The sequence below is a fragment of the Falco naumanni genome, chromosome 1, assembly GCF_017639655.2.
Source record: "Falco naumanni isolate bFalNau1 chromosome 1, bFalNau1.pat, whole genome shotgun sequence".
In the NCBI taxonomy this organism is placed as follows: domain Eukaryota; kingdom Metazoa; phylum Chordata; class Aves; order Falconiformes; family Falconidae; genus Falco; species Falco naumanni.
Genome location: NC_054054.1, coordinates 101,483,129 through 101,503,696, shown reverse-complemented (window position 1 = coordinate 101,503,696; position 20,568 = coordinate 101,483,129). Strand labels below are relative to the sequence as shown.

Genomic DNA, 20,568 nt, shown 5'->3' with positions numbered 1-20,568 from the left:
CATGAACATGTGTTGGAAGAGGTAAGCAGGAATGCAGAAAGTTGATTGCTAATGAATCACATAAATTATCATACTGGTAATTACCCAAAGGACTAAGGTTCAAAAGAGCCTCTTTCTTTACCATCATCAGTTCTCAGCCTAAACACCCACACCAGCCTTGGGCTGGCCCGTTCACACAGGCAGGCTTGCTCAGGTGCTTTACAAACTGGGATGGGACTCGTTTTGTGCCATCAAGAACTGATTTATCCTCACCAGCCGGTAGGTAAGAGACGTCAATATTACCTGTGCTCATGTGCACAGACTGGGACACACAGCTACATCCCAGAAAGCATCCCATGACAAGACATGACGTCCAGTCTTTTAGCACTGTTGGGGAAGCTGAAACTCAGGCTGTGAGAACGAAACTAAAAAGTCGCTACTAAAAAGCTCTCCATTAGAAAGAGACACAGACACTAAAGAGATTAGCCAGCTATCTGATTTTTTCAGCCACAGAGAGTGAAAACCCAGCTCTGTCAATGGGAATTTTGCTCCTTCTATCAATGGGATCAGAATTTCGCATTTGCAGAAGCAGCACATTTTACTTTGACAACAACAAGTCCCTTTCCAAGCTGAAAGCAGCTCTTCCATTGGCTGGACAAGGAGGACAGCAACTCTTCTGCCTCTCAAGAAACTCTTCATGGGTGGCTTCTCCAGGCAGACAAGCAGTTAGGAAATTCAGGGGTGTGCAATGTTTGGCTTTAAACATTGTTCTGGTGGGGAAACACATGCTGCCAAGGTCAACAAGTTATCAGAAGAGCTTTTTATTTGTTGGGACTTAACACTGTGATTCCAACCCTGAATTTGCTGTGTGCTGCAAAGCACCCTGGAAAGCATTAGAAGGCACAATAACTGCACAAATACCCGAAAACAGCAGCTTCAGACTTCTCTTATTGCAAATAAACACCACCAGAGACATCACCCAGCGCATTACAGAGTCAGCACTTTCCCACAGCAAAACTCCTTTCGTGCCATAGCAACACGCTCAGGGTGTCCATCAGGCTCGTGCAATCCAGCCAAAAGCCTTGACTTGCTGCACTGTTACACAGAAGACAATAAACTTAACCTGCAGGAAAATTCCTCCAATCACTTGCTCAGAAAACCACCCAAAACCACAGAAGAGCTAATGATAAGCCTATCATTATCCAAGCTTAAGTGAGAGGCTGCTTGTCTAATCCAATATCCTTCTGCATTTTTATGATGTGACCTTCTCCCCCTAAAGGGACACATAAGCCTTACCCTTACCGAAAGGAGTCACAGAAACCAAAGCACATCTCCTGTTTGCTATTATCGGAGCGAAAAAAAAGGGCAGGCAGAAAATGCCGGACCTCAGTGCAGGACAGCAGGAAAGCCTGAGGCCAGCCAGAACCTCTCTCCGGAGCTCTGTGTTTAACCAGCCTCTTTATTAGCTTTGCTTCCATTTCCTCAGCTTGTATATTCCACCCTTTATTGTGAAAAATGAGAGCGAGAGAAAAAAAAAAAAAAGAAGATGGGGAATATAGCGAAATAAAGCTATTGAGAAACGAGCCTGGAAGGCAACTGGAATGAACTCTGAAGAAGTCATTAGCTACCTAACCCCTTCAACAGACCCAAAATGGGGTGGGCAGGGGGAAAGCGTGCCTTCTTTTTGTGTCTCCATCCAAACCAAACCTTGTATATTTTTACTGCTCAGAAGCACTGCTGGGCTGAACCGCCCATTCCTTGTGGGCTCGCCAGCAGACCAGGCTCAGCTCAGGGCAGCTCATCAACAACGCAATTAAAGCACTTGAGAAAGCATCTGTAGGATGGCTGCACTGAAGGAACAAGACCCCAAGGGCACAAAGTCTCAAGGTGGCTCAGTCATGATGCCACTGGTTTGGGGAATCCTCTGCAACTTGGTCAGGATGGGAGGGATCGCTGCGGGTCCCTGTCCAAACTTCCTTCTTGCCCCACCACGGCACCTTGTCGTTGCCTTGGCTGGAGAAGAAATACCACAATACAGTTTTTTTCCTGAAGTTCTTTCACCAAAAACACAGATTCAGCCTCTCTGAAACACTTCATCAGCTCGCAGCGGCTGCACGAGCTGCCTGTCCAGCCTCCTGTGGAAACAAAATGTTTTGGTTTGACTCTCGTAATGGAAGCACGTGACTTGGGGAGTCAAAATCTACAAGCTTGCCACACCTTCAGAACAGAGATAAATTGAAAAGCTCAAACTCTAAATGAAACACTTTGTTTTGGAATAGATTAATTTTTCCCCCAGCTTCTGATTCATGGGGGAAAAAATGCAAAATTGAAAATGTGCTGTTTGGCTAAAACTGAAATGGATCCCCCTCCTTATTTGTGTTTGTTTGGGTGTTTTTTTAACTGCTAGTGAACTGAACAATCCCATATTTGCACAGCTGTTTGGGAGGCAGTGCCTGTCCTGGCTGCTCTGCCATGGCCAGCCCCAGAGGCACGGACTGGCTGCCTACAGTCTGTGCAGCCTGGGACAACGTCACCTCCTGCACTTACAGAGGGAACCCTGAGCCCATCACACATCCACCTCCCCGAGGGGCAAAGCAGGAGACAACCTTGCTTCAGCAATATCCTCCAACACCATCTCTATTTTCTCATTTTCCTTTCTGCAACACTGGAATCAAATTTACAAAGCAGTGACAAGCTACATTTAAGTGCTTGTGATGGACATTTCATCCTTCAGACACATCGGCAAACAGTTTCACATTTCAAAGGCAGAAATTACTGTGTCCCTGCAAAGCGCAATTTACTCCTTATGTGCAAACATGAAGAATTGCTGAGGAAAAAAATGCTTGAAATCTTTTTTACCTTCGGGAAGTAATAGCAATTACAATCAGTTACACAGCCGTATTTCTTTCCCCTCCTCATCTAAACCTTTTCACAAAATCTCATGCCCTGGATTAGATTTAGTTGAAAGAAAAATAATGAGATTTGTGTTTCCTAGCAAATTAAATAGAAATTGCCCAAAAGAATAATCCTAAAACACAAAATACTGCCTCATCCCACATGTTGCTAATAGGCTTGTGTTCTAATGGCTTATTTAGAAAGGGACTTTTCATAAATGATCTCCTAATGGTGTGCATTCAGGAACATGAGACATAAATATCTTTCGCTACCAAGGCTTTGGAGTTTTTTGACATTTTTTTTTTTTAAAGAATTCTTACCAAAATAAAGGAAACATTTTAAGAAAGATTGTGTGCTGTTCTAAATCGTTCTGATTGTGTGCAATACTAAAGATTGAAAATTCCAAATACTGATGTTTCTGAAAGTTATTTTTCTTGCTCTTACTTATCTTGTGGTTGTTGCTGCAAAGGGTTTCAGTGCTGCCTGCAGCACCTGGGCTCCAGGCAGGACACAGTGTGGGGCTGAGCAGCTCACTACTTGTCAAACCCATTAAAATTCCAGACAGACGTTCAGTCCTATCTACTGTTCCCTCTGTTGAATGCTGCCAGGACTTTGTATAGTTGGTCCCCAAGGACACTGACGTCCGCAATTTCATGTCGCAACTCATTTTGAGTGTTGCTTCATGTGATGCTCACACAGATCTTGCTGCTGGTCCCAACAGCACCACCACAATCCTCTCTTTTGGTCCCCTCAGCTGGATCCAGGGTGCGGTTGTCCAGTGTGGAGATGAATGCGAGACCAAGGCAGACAGCAAGGTCCTGGCTCAGCTTACCCTCCACAAATGCACATGGTGCAAGGGGCACGGTGTTCCCGAGAGCCCCTGGCTGATCCCTCTCTGCTGCACTGGGAGCACAGCCCTGTGTGGAGCAGCATCACCCCGCAACATAAGCAGACCTTAGTCTGCAAAAAACCCAGCATAGTTTTAACTCATTTCACTTGGAGAGTGGATAATTCGAGCCAGATTGGCATCAGCCTTAGGAACTGCAGTGATTTCAGCCCATGCACCCTCCCCTGCAGTGGCTGCCCTGGCACTGAAGGCTCACAAAGCATTTCATGAACGACCGCTCTCTGCCTGGGTCTGGTGAGCTTTGCTGCATGCCCTGTGCTCCTGGACACGTCTCTGACATCAAATGTCACAGTGGAAAAGCAAAGGTGGTTGAGGTCTCACTGTGCCTCACCAGCATGCCCAGGAGCATCGCTGTACCTGCCTGGCCCTCGCTAGCTGCAGTCCTGTGCAGCATCCAGCTCCTCGGAGCGTCATGGTCACCCTGGGAGATCGGCACCCCTTTGTTTTCGCAGGGAGCAGCTAAGTCTGACTTCAAAGAGTATGTACTGATCCTCTTTGATGTCACCAAAGCCAGTCAAGCTGAAAAAGCAGTGCTTCCCCACTGGGCTCCTGCTCCGTCCCCCTGTCCCCATCTGGCTGTGACCACAGGGTCCTGCAAAAGCTGACAACTGCTGCACATGGCTCTGGCTGCCGGCTCGTTTAGCTCTGGGAACACTAAATCCAGCACTGGCTACAGCTGCCCATTCTCTCACCTCCTCTCCAGCTCCAAACTCTGCCTCCTGCCCCCTCTTGCACCCTCCCGCCCAGCACCCATCCTGCCCTGTCCTGCTGCTGTACCACTACCCCATGTCCCTCCCCTGCTGCCCCTTCTCTTCTGCCCATCCCACCTCCCACTTTTAGGGAAACCGCCCATTGCAGATCCTGGGAGGGAGCATCCTTGCACAGCTCATTTAATAAGCCCAGCCTTTGCATTGCACCTATTTCTCATCTCAGCTAGGGCTGAGATGGTCTCAGGACCCACCACTGGGCAAGGGAAACGGGGAAACCAAGATTTCCAGCCAGCAGGAGAAGGCAGCCAGGTCTAATGGTTTAATTCCCGGCATTACTGTCATCTGCTTCCCTCATCTGGACTCGCACCCTGCTAAGCGACCTCTCACTCTGCCAAGCAAGCTGGTCTCGTCCTCAGGAAGATAAATGCACTTTCTTGTAAGCAGGGGCAAGAGGACAGGGACCACAAACCCTGTCAGCGAAGCACAGCAGAGCAGGCTCATGAAGAGCAGCTGTGGGCAATGGCTGCTGCCCAGGAACACAGCAGGACCAGGATGCTGTCTGCTACCACCGAGCAGATGCCACCACAGCCAAACTGAGGCCAGGAGCACTAACCTTGACATTGCATTGCTTTGCATGGCATTTGAAAAAAAAAAATGTCCAAAAAAGCCAGGTGGAACCCTCTCTGAATCACTGAGTTTTTCTCCCTGTCATTTTTGCAGCAGCATTGTGCCAAGACAGTACCCTTCTGCACCAGTCATCCCTGCACTCATTTGTGGCCACAGGGACTGTGGTACAGCCACTGGGGAGTCAAAGCAAAGCCATTGTGCATGGGGAGCAAGACCCACAGATAATGCTTGACCCAGAGGTCTTGCAGCACCCCAAGCAGTGGCGGTTGTATTGCTCCTCTCCCCCTTCACAAGTATCATGGCTGTTAGGTAAACTGAGGCACAAAAAGATGAGTGAAGGCTAAAACATCCCAGTGACGAACTAAAAATAGATATCTGGAGTCCTCCATAATTGCATCTAACTCCTAAACCTCATTATTTAGGAGGCAAACCTATTTCTGAATGTTCCTCTATAGAAAGCACATAGACGCAGTGCAGATGTTTGCTCTTTGGTGAGGTGGCTGCACTGATGGAGGCAAGGGAATCGATTCCGTTTGCTTACGGTTTGCTGTGACTTGATTAAAGCTGATGTTCTGAAAGACACAGTGAATAAGCACAGCCTGGCTAAAGTATCGGTCTCCACAACTCACAGGGACACCCAACAGTCCGTAACATCATGACCACAAAAAGGGCACGTGCACAGCATGCAGAGCATCACGCTAACCTCCAAGTCCTTAAGTATTGAAAATCATGGTAATTAAAGCAGGGACCTGTGAAGCTTAATGTTGACTACCTCTAAGACACTGTCTGTGTGACCAGAGACCTGGCAGCGCTCATGAGACCCTCAGGTCCATCCTGCTCCTGCGCTTTGCAACCATCCATGCCAGCGCCCAGATCCTCTCGCTCCAGTCCATGCTGCTGGGATGCACCAGCACGCTGAGCCATCCGTCTTCTGACTGACTCTAATGACAGCCTGTCTGGACCTTTTTCAAGCCATGCATCAGCCCCCAAGCCCAGCGCCGATAAGGAGGCCCCAGGAAATGAAATAAATAGAGAGCCATTTCCTTGGCACTCAGCGCCACGGAGGGGATGTCTAGGGCAGCTTAAACCCAGGCCCCAGTCCAGGTTCATGCCTCTGTCTGTGTAGTTAAATGACAAGAAATGGCTTGTCAGAGTAATTTTCCGCTGGGGACTAACTGCTTGACTTCCCAGAGCTGCTGTGCCTTCCACAGAGCTGAGGTTTTCCCAGTGCCCTGGCCCTGCAGCTTGGGAAGGAGCCAGACAGCTGAGACACATTCCCACCCAATTCAAAAAAGAAGCACCACCACCTCCATTTCCAGGGTGGGGAAGACATTCCCAGGCTGCTTCAGACAAAAATCTCTGTTCCCGTGGCACTGCCAGCCTCACTCAGCCTTAAAAGCCACAGACCTGGGTCAGAAATTGATGTCTCCCTTTGCTAGGGAAAGATGCGCCAGACAGATTGACCGCATCCCAAACAAGCTCACTGGGAGCTGGACCAACACAAAAAGGTGTGCTCGGAGGCGGCCACCTGGCTGCACATGCAGACAGGGTACAACACCCCAATATCCTGCTGTATCCACAGCTCTCCCATGCCTGGATGACGTGGGATGACAAAGGCACTAAATGCTCCTTTGCTTCCACTCCCAGGGTGCGTGCCATGTCCTTACAGGTGTGGGCTGCAGTCACCCTACCCTGGCCCCCGACCTCCCATGCACAGCTAATTGTCACTGCCTAGGGGGACATTTGCAGAACAAGGTAGTAGGTAAGGATGAGACCCCTGAGTCCACACAGAAACACTTAGCAGAATAGGAGTAACTTGCTAAAGCTGGGGGTTTAAGGCAAGGGATTGAAGGAACTTGTAAAATTAATGATCCAGCCTAGAAGCTTGCATAAAAAATTAAAAATCCGTATTAAAATTTGTATAAATGTGTCACAGCAAGATTTAAATGCCTTTTAAAGCATGTTTAGCTCTTGATCTGAATTTGCTCCATTCCCATGGCCTGAGGCGACGCAGGCAGCACGTTAGAGAGCCGGGCCCGGGAGTGAATGGGCAGCATCTGCAACGGCTGCAAGGAGCATCAGCCTGGCGCGACTCACAGCATGTCAGGGAGCACCGAAGCCTCAGCAGCATCTATCTCTGCAGTGAGAGACAAAACCGGCAGATTTAGAAGGAGCTGGATGAAGACACAGTCTACATCCCTCTCCCCAAAACCATCTTCTTCCAGTTTGAAGAGGTTCCTTCTCCACTGCAATATGCCAGAAGCCCTCAAGCCTCTGACCAAGGATATCTCCATATCCACCACTAGTAACGTGCTTGTGCCAGCCAACTCCTATAACTATGTCAGCATTGCTGGAGTTCAAACAATCTCTTTAATTGTTGTCCAGATGGTGTCCCTGTAATTCTAATTTGTTGGCAGCCAATCTCATTTTATTTATACTCTCTTGCTGTAAGGACTCTTTCCTCAGAGATGATGCTGATGTCTGTTCTTGTATTTTGGGGGAGGGAGTACAGGTGACACATCCCCCCTTGGCAGAGGGGGTGTTGAATAGAGGGAACAGAGCCTCTCCAAGCCCTTCCCAAGGCTGTAGCCCCCAAAATGTTTGTCCCCCTAGGGATCAACCTGCCAAAGTACTGGCGCCTTGTGTAGGGCTTGGGCTGTAAAGTGTTGGAGGGTGGAAATACTGGCTGTTTTGGGGTTGTTCCCCCAGTCCATAGCTTTCTGCCGCCTTTCTGCTGAGGGTCTCTAGTGCTGGAGGAAACCCAGTGCTGATCTTCAAGCCTCAATGACCCCTAAGGCAACTCAGCAGCCAAACCCCTCAACACATGGTCTTCTTCTCTGGTGAAATCGGAGGAGCCAGTCCTCCCTGTCCTCAGCCACTTTGGGTGTCCAAACATCATTGGTTTTTTGGGGTGGGAAGTACCACTAATTCCAGTGAAAAAAACAGCTTTTCTTGGAGGCCAAGAGCAAAAGCTCGGCTGGATGGATGGACGTCTGTTTGTCTGCGGCACACAGGACCTCGCTGCTGCTCTGGGCAAGGCTTCCCAAATCCAGCGCAGGGGAGCTGAGCCCTCCCAGATGCACGGCAGCGGGGCAGGGACCTTGCATCTGCCAGCTGCTCCAGCCGGTGCTGACATCCAGAGACTGCTAATGAGGCTGGGGCAGACCGCAGTGAATTATAACTGTCAATCTCTCCCTGGGCGAATTCCCTTGTACCTCACCAGGGCTAAGTCAGCAGGCAGCCTGGGACAGGTAGCCACAATTTCTCCATCAGCAACTCCGCTCCTCCACTGGACACACACTTTCTGGAGCAAACGTGCACCTTGTGATAAAGTCGTACTCTGCAGAACATTAGTACTGCGCTGTTTTTTATGATTTTTAAATGAAGGCTACTTCATACTCGAAACTACCGAGTCCCAAGGAAACCCACACCGTAATTAAAATATGCAACTGGAAAAATAGCAGAAGGAGCACAGCAGAAGTGAGAGATACAGCTGCGTCTGTCCACAGAAGAATCTGCACAGTGATGCCACAGTTTTGTATTCAGAGACATGAAACACCATTAAAGCCCAATATAAGACATAAATTATTCAATGTCCAGCCATGATCACTCACAGCAGAGACACTGTGGATAAACCTCTCTTTAAAAAGAACTCTGCAAGAGGGAAAATGAGCTTTATACAGTTTCATCCACTTCATTAACAGGCTGCTCGCAGTGCTTACACTGAAGCATGGACTTGGAGACCCATGCACCAACCCACGCGCGGAGCATCCCGGAGTGGCCGTACCCACTGCACGCTCCCTCTTGCTATGTCTCATATCCCAGGGGAACATGCTTGCAACTCCTTCCTCGCCAGCAGAATGCTCTTTCTTCCTTGATTCTCTTTCCACTTTTCCAAGTGCTTTTATCTTCCCATGGACAAAAAGCCGAACAGAGCAGACTCAGCCTGTTGCTGCTACATGAGTCAGTCAAGTGACTAATGACTCTCCCCCCTGGGTTTCCCTCCTCGAGCACATTGCTTCTCCAAAACACCGTTTGATCTCACCTGGGACACCAAAGATAATCAGTCTCAGCCACCGACACAGCACAGGCAGCTGGCTGTTGAGGCCGGAGGGAATCTGCTTGCCCCTTTACCTTCTGCACCCATCAGCGGCATTAAAATCTCTGCTAGCAAACAAGCAGACCCAGAGAAAAATCAACACCTGGAGAGAGATACGAGCAGTCACACAGTAGCCCCGACTCTCCAGCAAGCGAGGAACTGTTTATCAAGCCTTTCTGGTAATTCAGGACTGAACTAGGATCTGGATCAGCCACAGTCCTCATGGCTCGCAAGGGTTGCTGTTAAATAACACCCCCCAAAATGAGACTGCACAGTGACAGTGCTCTGCAGCATCACGGTCCCTCCCTTCCCAGGACTTACAACATCTAAGGACCATCATATTAGACATGCACAAGAGGGTAAACACTCCTGATTTGGGCCTTATTTTCACAGGAGAGCTAGGATGGCATGGCCGTGTATGTAATGTAGGACTATTTCCCCGGTGTGTGTCCCAGCAGGGACCCAGCATACCCCCAGCCCCATGACTGACCACCTCGTGCTGCTGGGACTCCAGAACCAGCCCCAACACACCTTAAGCCATTTGGCACTGCCTCACTGCCTGCATTATTGGCATGCGGGAGGCAACTGTTAATTTAAAATCCATATGGGGCATCATTTAACCATGCCCTTTAAATTATTCCAAGAGCTGTTTCCCAGTCTACCCTGAAGCCGCTCATGGTTGACTTTTACACAGGAGCCCAGGGAAGAGTGACCCAGTTAAGAGCTTCTGCAGGTGACAGAAGGGAAGTTGCTGAGAAGAAGCAGGTAGAGCATGTCCTGCAATGTCATGTATAATCTCCAACAACAGAAAAGTCCCCTGGTGAGGGAAGCCCCCAGATTCCTTCTTTGAAGGCTATTGCACCCCAAGCTCCTGCAGCCAGCAGCTTTGCCCCCCATTTTATGCGTTGCTCTGCTGACATCTCCAGTTTAGGCAGGCAAAATCATGCACTGGCCTTTCCACTCTGGGTCTCAACCTTAAGGACTGCATCAAGCCGACCAGTTTGATGTCTACAACACACACACACAAAAAAAAAAAAATCTCCCAGCCTAGAAAAAGCCTTGTAGATAGCACAGACCCCACTGGGGCAGGGGCTACGTGGCCTAAGCCACCAGATGCCAATAGCTGTCCTGCTGCCATGCAGCAACATTTCCTCCTGCACAGGCAACTGCCGATTTCAAAGGAATCTGGGTCAGGTAAGGATTTATCGTAATGTCTTTCTGGACAAATAGCTGCTGCTGTGGTTCACATTTGGGTTTTCTCTGCTAAGCACTGACTAGCATGCATTTCACAGACACTTTTTTGCAAATCCTGCTTAGAATGCATGTGCCTCCCTTCAGGTGAAATTCGTCAGATTCCTACTATGGAAATGTTTTTACCTCCTGACAATACCCTTTAGATAGTGCCTATGGAGGTGGATGACTCAAGCTTGACATGATTATTTCCATCCACCATTTTTTATTAAAAATACTCCCTAGCAGTTCGTAATGTGAAGACAAAATCTGGTTTTAAAAGGGATGTGGAAACCAGAGAGTATGCACAAACTGTGCCACAATTTTATGTCAACCAACAATAGCCAGAAAATCTATATGTAAAACAGTTCCTCCCTGCCTTAATTTATAATTTCATGCATAGAAACCACTAAGCATATGGCAATAACATCCATCCAAGACCCCACCGTACTTCGCGGTCCCTAAGAGACAGGTTATGGATGGCCTGCCACTTCCAACTTCGACATTTACTTGATGTTACAAAGTTAAGTATCGCCTAATATAGCTTTCTGCAAGTTAATTCCCTTTGTGACGGTGACAGCTTCTAAAAACCCTCACGCTACTACAGAACTACAAATAGCAAACACCGCTGCTAGGAATAGACAAGCCATCAGCAGAGTGACCTGCTATCTCTCCAGCCTCTTTCCTTGCTGCCAGCATAGTATTTAAAGCAGGATGGAAAAAGACTGAGCGGAGTTAAAGTCGACAGATGGCTGATGCAAGTCAGAAAAGTTTTCCTCGGAGAAAAAGAAGCGGTCGGAGATGAGGCAGAGCAGCACCCTAAGCACAGTGCTCTGAACGGTGCTCAGATATTCTGGACTTCCCCCTTACATGAAATCAGAAATATTTTTCATGTCCTGATCTCTATATTATCCTTCACCCATCGCCCACAGGCTGCAAACACAGAGTATTGGTCAGTATTCACTGCAGGGATGTGCAGGGGGAGGCATGCTGCTTTCCAGACAGGCTACACAGCTCTTTCGCCCTGCAGCATCCCAGAGTCCTCATTTGCAGAAACCCTTCCCAAAGTGAATGGTGCTGACATGCAATGCTAGACGTGGGGGGAAAAAAAAAATACTGCTGGAAAAAACCTGATAGATCAGGCACTTGTTGGAGCCTTAAGCGCAGAGGAGCATTATAGAAAATTCCCACTGACTTCCTCAGCTTCAAACCTTTAATAATTTAATATGTGTGACTGGAATTCCTCAATAGCCTGGAACTCCCTTGGGACCAAAATCTCATTGAAAAAGAAACCAAGACGAATGTGCCATTTCTTTCCCAGCCTGCAAGATTAAATGCAAATATGTTATTGGCATCAAGCTATCACAGCTTGATATATCCACAAAGCTCCCATACACTGACATTAACTTCTCAAGGAAGAACATTTTGTTACTCACCCTGAGATAGTTTATGCTTAAACAGAGAAAGGCTATTTCTGTTTTGGGTTTAGGCAGTGAACAGTGGTTCCTTCACCAGCTACCAGTGTACCCAGGCACTGATCTTGTATTAGTGACAAAACACAGTAAGACGGTGACTGCTGACCTAATAATACATATATAATTTCCAGTGGCTAGGCTGTACTCTGGTAGCTGGCACACAGAAAAAGTATCTCCAGCTTCTTACGCTGCTCTGGCTTTAGCCAGAATCAATTTGGTACCACTCCTGTGTTTGCAGGTGGGAAAAAATGGCCTGAGGTTGACCTCTGCTAGGCTAAGAACTGGGGCATATCTGCATGGCAAAGATGCAAAGACCTCAAAAAATAGGTGTTTGTAAAGAAAAAGGCTGTCAGAAAATATATAACTAAATCCTAACAAGAAGCCTGTGCTTTGCAGCCAGAGAATAAATGGATGACTAGTTAATGAGTCCTGAGCGTTCTGAAGAACGAGGGGATACTCTTTGGGAACAGAGATGAATGAACTTTGCTGCTCTCCAATTCAATAGCACAGTCATAATGGAGCACCGACCACATTAAATGGATGCAGCGCTTGCATTAGCAGTGACTCGGCTACTGCCTTCTCAAAAGACGGCTCCTCTACACCTAATTCACTTCATTTGTTGTTAATTAATGGAGACGTTCCACAGTCTCACCAGTGCTGGTTTCTCATGGGGCAGGCAGGTCTGCTGCCTCCCACAGCTGGTGCTCCCACCCCAGAGCCACCGGTGGGAAAGAGATGCCGAGAGGGCTCACCAAACCCACAGACTGCCCAAGCGTGGCTCGGGCTGGCAGCAGGGAGACATGTGAAGGATGGAAATAAGGCTGGGCTTCCTGCCCATGTCCAGCCACAGACTATTTCCATGCAAACAGCAGGGGAACAAATCAAGGACAAGTTTCCCTTGTGTAATGGGATGGCCCTGACAGTAGGTTGCAGCCCTGATGCCACTTGAATCAGCTCTTGACAATTGTCTGCAAATCTCAAAGGCAATTACAGCAGACATGCTCTAATCAGGGTAGGCATAGCAGAAAAACCCGTGTTCTCTGCATTTGAAACAAACCTCAAGACCTCATCCAACTTCCTCCTGTCTGCTCAGCCAACCCCTGCCATCCTGAATAGGGACAACAGCTAAGCTTTACCTTGCAACATAACTTGCATCTAGAGGATGCACAGAAGCTAAGCCAGTTCTGCTCACCAGTTTGAATCTTCAAGTGAAGCTCCTGTAACCCAGAAGAAGAGCCCAGAAGATGCCTCTGCAGGCCTCATGTTCCTGGGCTCTCAGCTAAGCTGCACTGAAAGAGGTTTCTCCTGTTGCATCTCTCACGCGAGCTGCTTTCACCACATATTCATTAGGAAGAAGAGAAGCAGTTACAAATACTCAGAAAACACTGCTTCTACTTAAGATAACGCAAGGCTTGCAAAACTAAATCCAAAGGCTCTGAGTTGAAAAAGTCTTGAAAACGAAAGTCTGATTTACCGAAGCACAGGTGAAAAGGGGGAGGGTGAGCAGAAATGTTGGCCTTCTGTTTTGCCAAAACACCTCCAATCTGTCCTGGAAGGACCATTTCCACCTTGCACCGTTCCCTTGCTTGCTTCCTCATCAAGTTCTCCATCGAGACTACTGATTATGATCATGGCTTGTACCAAATGTCCACTGGGAAGCAAACCAAGAGCTTCAATTTTTTCCACAGTCCTCAAAGACCAGCTGTCAACAATATTAACTTTTGCTTAGAAATGACCCTGGTGAGCCACAAATTGCCCGTGAAAGAGACCTTCCCACCACGAACCAGACTGGGAGGCTACCTGGCCTCACATCCTGTCTGCAGGGCAGAAGGGATTAGCAGCAACCAGCTTCTAGGGAGGAAATTATGGGATCCTGCAGGCAGCAGATGCGGACAACCTTCCTGATAGCCTTTGCCAGCCTGAGGCCGGTCTGTGCTCTCAATCGCTGACCTGGAAAAGGGAGTTTTAAAGCTCTTTCTGGCTTCTTAAGTCACAAGCAACCTCCGTGCATCTTGTTATATTGAGACACAGAGAGAAGCCCCACATTTGAAAGGCCACGAAGCAAATGAGAAGACTTCCTAGGATGACAAGTTTCAGCTCTGCAGGTTCCCAGGAAGGGCTAAAGACTCCTTTATAAAAAGATATTAGCCTAACTTTTTCTCTTGCTAAGTTTTACCCATAAAAAGTAGCCTTACTCTTTCAAAAAGCTGCCTTATTTCTAAGCAGAAGGACAACATCTGAGGCTAAAATCAATCTAGAGCTCTCAACATAACCTTGGTCAGGGACCTTTTCTTTGTCCCCGATCTTCTGAGCCATCTCACTTCTGACCTGCCATTTGCTCCTCGCTTCACAAGGAGAATACCTCTGGTTATTGCATGACAACGCTACAGCAAAGGTGAAAACAAGCCTTTCCCCGTTCCCAGCCCCCTTTGGAAAACCAGAATGACATCGCTCACCATCCAGTTCCTCCACCGAGATATTCGCTAGCTGTTCGCTGTCGCTGCCAGCGGAGAGTGAGCGGTTCAGGTAGTTGCCTTTGTACAACAAGCCAGCTGTTACATGGTGGAATGGCATCTTCTCCCTGGGCACAAGAGAAAAGGGAAGAGAAAAGGTAATTTTAATTATTTGGTTTTGCTTTACTTGAACAGTAGAATAGCTTGCCTTGAAAGAGTAGCTAGACGAAAGCACCCTACACCAGGGACGCGCACTGGAGCTGGGTGCATGACTGATGGAAGCAGATTATATTTAGTGTCTAAGACATGAGCTAAAGAAACAAACAAAAAAGCAGCAGCTTTTTCTTTATGCCGCACAAGAGCTAGCAGAGACAGAGCAGCAGTGCCTTAGGATAGTAGGAGTCTCTAGAACTCATACTGTAGCTTTCAGCCTAGAGATTTGTTATTTCATAGTAATTATATAGCGCATAGGGGTCACTGACATGCAATTAAAAAGTCATAGCATCCAGCAGCGTGGCTTTCAAAGCCATGCAACAGTCTGGATGCCATCTCTCAGGCCCTGCTCTGGAGCATCTCGACCTCAAAGGTGGTTCAGACCCGCGGCCCAGAGCATCTGCGCTGAGCAACATGCACGTCATACCGATGCCTCGGCTCCAGACTTCGGTGGCCCTCGCTGAAAGAAGAAAATTCACATTCCAGCACTGCCCAACAAAGAACATTTTCATCTCACCAACTATGACAGCTAAGAAAAATACTGCTCAATGGGAGGCTGTAGCAGAAAAGTGTTTGCAAACTTAGCAGGTATAAACACCGCAGCCTAGTGAAGGGCAGCCATCTGCACAGACAAAAGTGGAAATTACTGTCAGCAGCACTTACACATTGATTTAGGATACACAAGAAAGAGGCAAGTTTGCCAAAGTCAATTGAAATATTAAGAGGAAGATTTGTCATACCCTTGGCTGGTTTCAATCAGCACAGCCCCATCATAGGCCTATTCCATTTTACACTGTACGTTTTCAGCAGATATAAATCAGCAGAGCCACCCAGACATCAGCCGAGGATCCGGCCCAGGGTCTCCACAGGGGTTGGAAGGTGGCCAGGACACCCTGGGTGGTATGGTTTGGAATGGACCATTAATACAAATTTATATGGCAACGTTGGCAGATTTCCCTCGCACCAGTGGGGGGACACAGACCCTTGGAAACAAACTCCAAGGGCACTCTCACTACCGCCACGCTGGGACATCAGCTTGCTTTGCCATACAGAGATAAGTGCCACCTACTGAATCGTTCTCCAGCCAACACTACAATTACAAGGATGATCTGGCTCTTACTCAGCCATATGTTCCTACCACAGTCAATAAAACAAATATATATATACCTATATATACATTAATTTTATAACAAATGCCTTCTTGCCTCACTGAGTTAGTAAAAGCTTTGATAGACTCACCAAGAGCAAACTAACCTCGAGACAGGAAAGCAAAGAACAGCCATGAGGTTTCTCTTGCACTGCTTAGCATGTACCTAGAATTTCTCTAGCAGTAATTATGTAAATAAATCCTAACCATAATTTTAAGTATTTTTATTTGGGAGCCAGTTTCTTCAGCAGCACATTAGAAATTGTAAACAAGGTTTTCTTTTTCATTAAGCATATCTGTAATTTCCCACCACTTGCCAATTAATGTATTTCATTCTGATATATTGCTCACTCTGACATATTGCTCTGCTCTAAGACGGGAATTTTACCTACCCACAGGGAGACACCCAGGCAATGCCAGGTTTGGTACCACTCTAAGTCCCAACAAGCAGGGCTGGAGAGACACGTCCAGCCCTTTGCACCATCCTCATTAGCTTCCAGTCCCATCACAAAGTATTCAGGCAGCAGTCGATCCGTGTTTTCTCTCAATAATCACAGGCCCAATGTAAAAGCAATTACACTGATTTTCAAAACCCTGTCAAATTAAAGAGATTTAAATCTAACACCTGCAGCAGCCCAGGCAGAGCTGCAGGGTGAGCTTGCACTGCACATGCAGCGTGCGATGAGCCCATGGGGCTGGGGGCTGATGCCAGCACCCACCTGCCCGGGCTCCTGGGTGAAGGCAGCTCAGCCCTTACACTCCCTGAGCTCACCCATGGTCGGAGTAGCTGCAAGCTGTGGATTTAGGTGGACTAAAACATTTCTGAAATTGTTTTCTGTGCCTTCATTTATACAATCATTTAAAAAAAAAAAAGGACAATGCATCTTCCCTGTGGGCTGAAGTGCTTAAAATCAGCTCCTACCTGTGATCCTATAATGCATTTCAGTATTGGGGGGGGGGCATCCATAATATCCTACAGTGAGAGATTCTGGATTAAATTATACTTCCTGGGTGTATATATATATTATTTTTTTAATTTTTTTAACTGTAATATTATTCAATGGAAACCATGCAGAGCTTCTGGAATTCAGCAGCTCTCAGCCTCCCTCCTAAGAAGAGATGCTCAAAACCAGACCAGCAGCAGCTCCAGCACCAGATGTCCAAACAAGGATGTGCAGCCACGCTTCAGGAGCGCTCAGCATCCTGCAGACGGGAGTCTGCTTTCAAAACCGAGCCTGCACGAGGGGCAGAAAATGGCAAAAATTGTCATTGCAAGGTGTGGCATGTGGGTGAGTTCATAAAGAAAAGCACCACACTTTGCAAAGTACCCTTTGCAAAGTACCCTATGTTGAAACGTATATAAGAGCTTAATCGAAATACGTAGGTGCCTGATGCCTGCCTGGGAAAAAGATCAGTCCAGGCTCATTTTTAATTTAGCCAAAATGTCTGTGTTAGAAACACAGTAACCTTAAGCTTGCTTGTGGCTGCTCCATCCAGTAGCAGCTGAGCCCATGGGTAAACTCAAATCCTAAGTGAACCAGTGCTGATGGGCTCCATCCCACACCATGGTGATGCTCTGCCCAGGCATTCGCTCAGCAGCAGGTGCTGGTGCCAGAGCACAGGGTGCCGACAGCTTTCTGTCCCTTCATTGTGTTCAATTTGCAGTGATGTGCACCTGCCTCCTCCAGGTGGGAATGAGGAAGATGCCCTGGTCTTGCCCCATTTTACAGAGCTATACAACAAGCCTCCGAACAGGCAGCTATGCAGTGAGCTTTGTTCTCCATCTCTGAGCAGTTGAGACAGACACATTTTCTACTGAGCAACTTGCAAACTGAAAGCAGTTTTCAAAGGCATAGTGGGATTTTGGAGCAATGAAATCTCCTTGAATAATATCATGAAAACATTGACATTTAACCAAAAAGCCCTCAAAGAACCCATAAACATGTATATGGAAATGTTACCATGGTACCTTGCCAAGGTTTCAGTCTCTGTGCCAAGCTCACCAGCAGGTTACATCCCCCGTAACGCCCGGCAGCAGCACTGCCAGCCTCGCTCTTTCCTTTCAGCACAACCACATTTGTGAAATTTATAAGATGTTCGTAAGCAATTTCCCGTCAGGAAAAAAAGGCAGTTACACGATGCTCACATGTCTACACTCACTCTGGTTTGCATTCTTCACCAGCTCTTGTGATATGTTTTCTAAAAAGGCTTGCAGACCCAATTGAAAATCCACATGACTATTAAACTGGAAGGTTTAGCTTAAATATCAGTCAAGAAGATAGAATCAGGATCAATATGCATTGATCCAGGATCTCCCTTGGTAGTTACCAATTTGGAAAAGATTTCTTGCTAACCTTTCTCCTACGTGCCACACAAAATAATGCCCAGGAGTTGATCCTGGTTTTACAGCCTCAGACACATAACAAACAACATCATCCGCACTGCCTGGCTGTTACACCTATACCGTGTATTGCCCTTCTCTACTCAGCTGTAATTTGGCTGCTGCCCAGCAGGTTGTACGTGACCTGGGCTAACAGGTCCCTGCCCTGGATGCTGACCAGCCCCGCAGCTACCACCCCACAGGCGCCCCACAGACCAGGCAGAAACGATGCTGGCGGGGAAACATGGGGAGACGGTAAAATTGAGATGTCCATCTCTCCCACAGATCTGGCTGGGGCTGAGTGGAGGGTTCAAGCTGATAATGGGGGAAAACACACATACATGGGTGGAAAAGCACACACATGCAGTACAACAGCGTAAGATTCATTTTCTTAGGAAACTCGGCTAAAAAAATACAGGAAAACATAGAAAAATCCATAAAGCAACCAGATGGTAAGGAAACTGGAACAGTAGCTGTAAAGTCCCCCAGCTCACTCTAAAACCCTTTAAAAATTCATCAAATGAAGTAATGGTGTTAAAGATGCTTGTCCCTGGGCAGAGCAACATTACAACATCTAAGACAAATAAGAGCAACAACTTCTGAAAAAATTATCTCTTTTTCCCCAGAGCTGAACAATTCCCATTATCTTTTCAGGTAGGCTGTGTAATATCTAGCTCGATCCAAAGGGAAGAGCAGAGCAAATAGACCCTGAATATCACCTGGGAAATTCCTGGGCTATTTGATCCTCCACACTCTGGCCATGACGCATCAGTCAGGGGACACAACCAACTTTCCCAAGAGTCTTCATTGCTGTTCTGGTACATTTTCCTTTCATCGCTGTCCATGCACTAGTCCCTGCCCTCTCTCCCAAGGAGGCAGGAACAGCTGAGGGTCGTGGTTAGCTCGTGCTCTCTGGCATGGGAGTGACTGAGCTGGACTAAATCCCCATCTCTGCGTTTGCAGTTGGTAGAGTTAAGGGGAGACAAGTCAAGTGTTTTGTTGCAGACATGTGGCTTTGGGAAAATCCTGCTGCTAGGAAGAGCACTAAGTCACTTTGTCCCTTATCACCTGCATTCCCTGTTGCTAACAATAGCTTTAAAGATCTTTTTTAAAATTTATTTTGTGCAAAAGCTTGGCATCTCAAATGCAGTATGAGCCCAAGCATCAAAGGGAAGTCTGAAGGGCCCAAAGAGTCTCATTTTGGCATCAGGAGCAGCTCTGAGATGAAGGGGAGCACATTCAGGGCTCTGTAATGAGGTGTGAAGATTTAAGCTGCTGCAATAAAATACAGGAGCCTCGTTTAATCAATCTCAGCTCAGGCGCGTAAAGACACAGGAATGGGAGTGTGCTCAGGCAGATGGCTCTTTCTGTAGCTACAAAACCAACGTAAGTGGGTCTTGGAAGGGCGCCTTGAGGCTGAGAAAAATCAGTGCTGGTGGATAAGCAGCCTTAAAAGAAAGCCCTAAAATACCCCCTCCCAGACAGGAAAATCTTTGAGGAAGTTTGTGTTTTCTGACTATTGATACCAATATAGCCAAATCCCCCAAAACACATGGAAAGGTGCATTTGGGCTATATATAAGCAGATCTATTGCAGGAAGGGAAAGACAAGAGCCTCCCTGCTCCCAGTCCCCTGCTGCAGCCTGCACAGAGCAGTAAACACACCGGACCATTTCTTGAAGCCAAATTTCCTCAGACTGTAATGCAAAGTCATTGGGCTGTGAGTGCAAGTGAGCCCTAAAGCTTCCTCTGAGAGTTTTTCTTTTACTTCTGGAAAACAGGAGTGCTCCGACTTTCTGGGAAGAGGGCTACTTATCAGAAGCCAGACCCAGCACTGACACACATGATATTTTCAGCAAATTAATCCATCCAGATTAATTTCATACCTTTTACAAGGCCATATGGACTGCAAACATGCGACCTGAATCCTCAGTGTACACACATGCATGTGAGATTCATTCAGCTACACATTTGTTGGTGGTCATACAGGTACGGACTAAAAGTGGTGCTCAGGGACCACTTTCTGCCCTGACCCTCCATACCCACATGTTGCCCTCGTCCTTATCACACCATACATGGCATTCCTGCTCAGAGTGATTATTTATTGGCATAACCTTGAGAAAATATCCCCATATTTCAGACAATGACCAAGAAAACGGAGATCTCCTTCCTGGTAGGATGCTGGGTTGGGATACTAGTAGTAAAGTTCCCCATGGTGATCAGTGGGTAAAAGGACTTTACAAACTTTAGACCATTTTCAGCACTCAAGGATGTAACTGGGAAAAAAGTCCTCTGAAATGCAGAAAACAAGATCTGAGTGACAAGCCTAGTGGATGTAGTGCCACAGAGGCACTTCACGAGCAACAAACTTCCAGGTTTGAGGACTACAAAGTGATAGGAGTTTCAGATGGTTTTGTGCTGCTTTTTTCCCCACCTTCTCCAGAAAATTTTAAA

At 47.2% G+C, this 20,568-nt stretch overlaps 1 protein-coding gene across 3 annotated transcripts in view; it reads right to left on the bottom strand.

Annotated features, from left to right (window-relative positions):
• The window catches only part of CALN1 (calneuron 1), a 130,135-nt gene that overhangs the window by 101,100 nt on the left and 8,467 nt on the right, over positions 1–20,568 (bottom strand). For all 3 annotated transcript variants that reach the window (XR_005830684.1, XM_040613271.1, XM_040613261.1), the window contains exon 2: positions 14,379–14,503. Coding sequence is in view for 2 of the 3 variants with exons in the window: in XM_040613271.1 (XP_040469205.1) it covers positions 14,379–14,496 (118 nt within the window). In the remaining variant the exon portion in view is untranslated. The remainder of the gene's footprint in view (positions 1–14,378; positions 14,504–20,568) is intronic.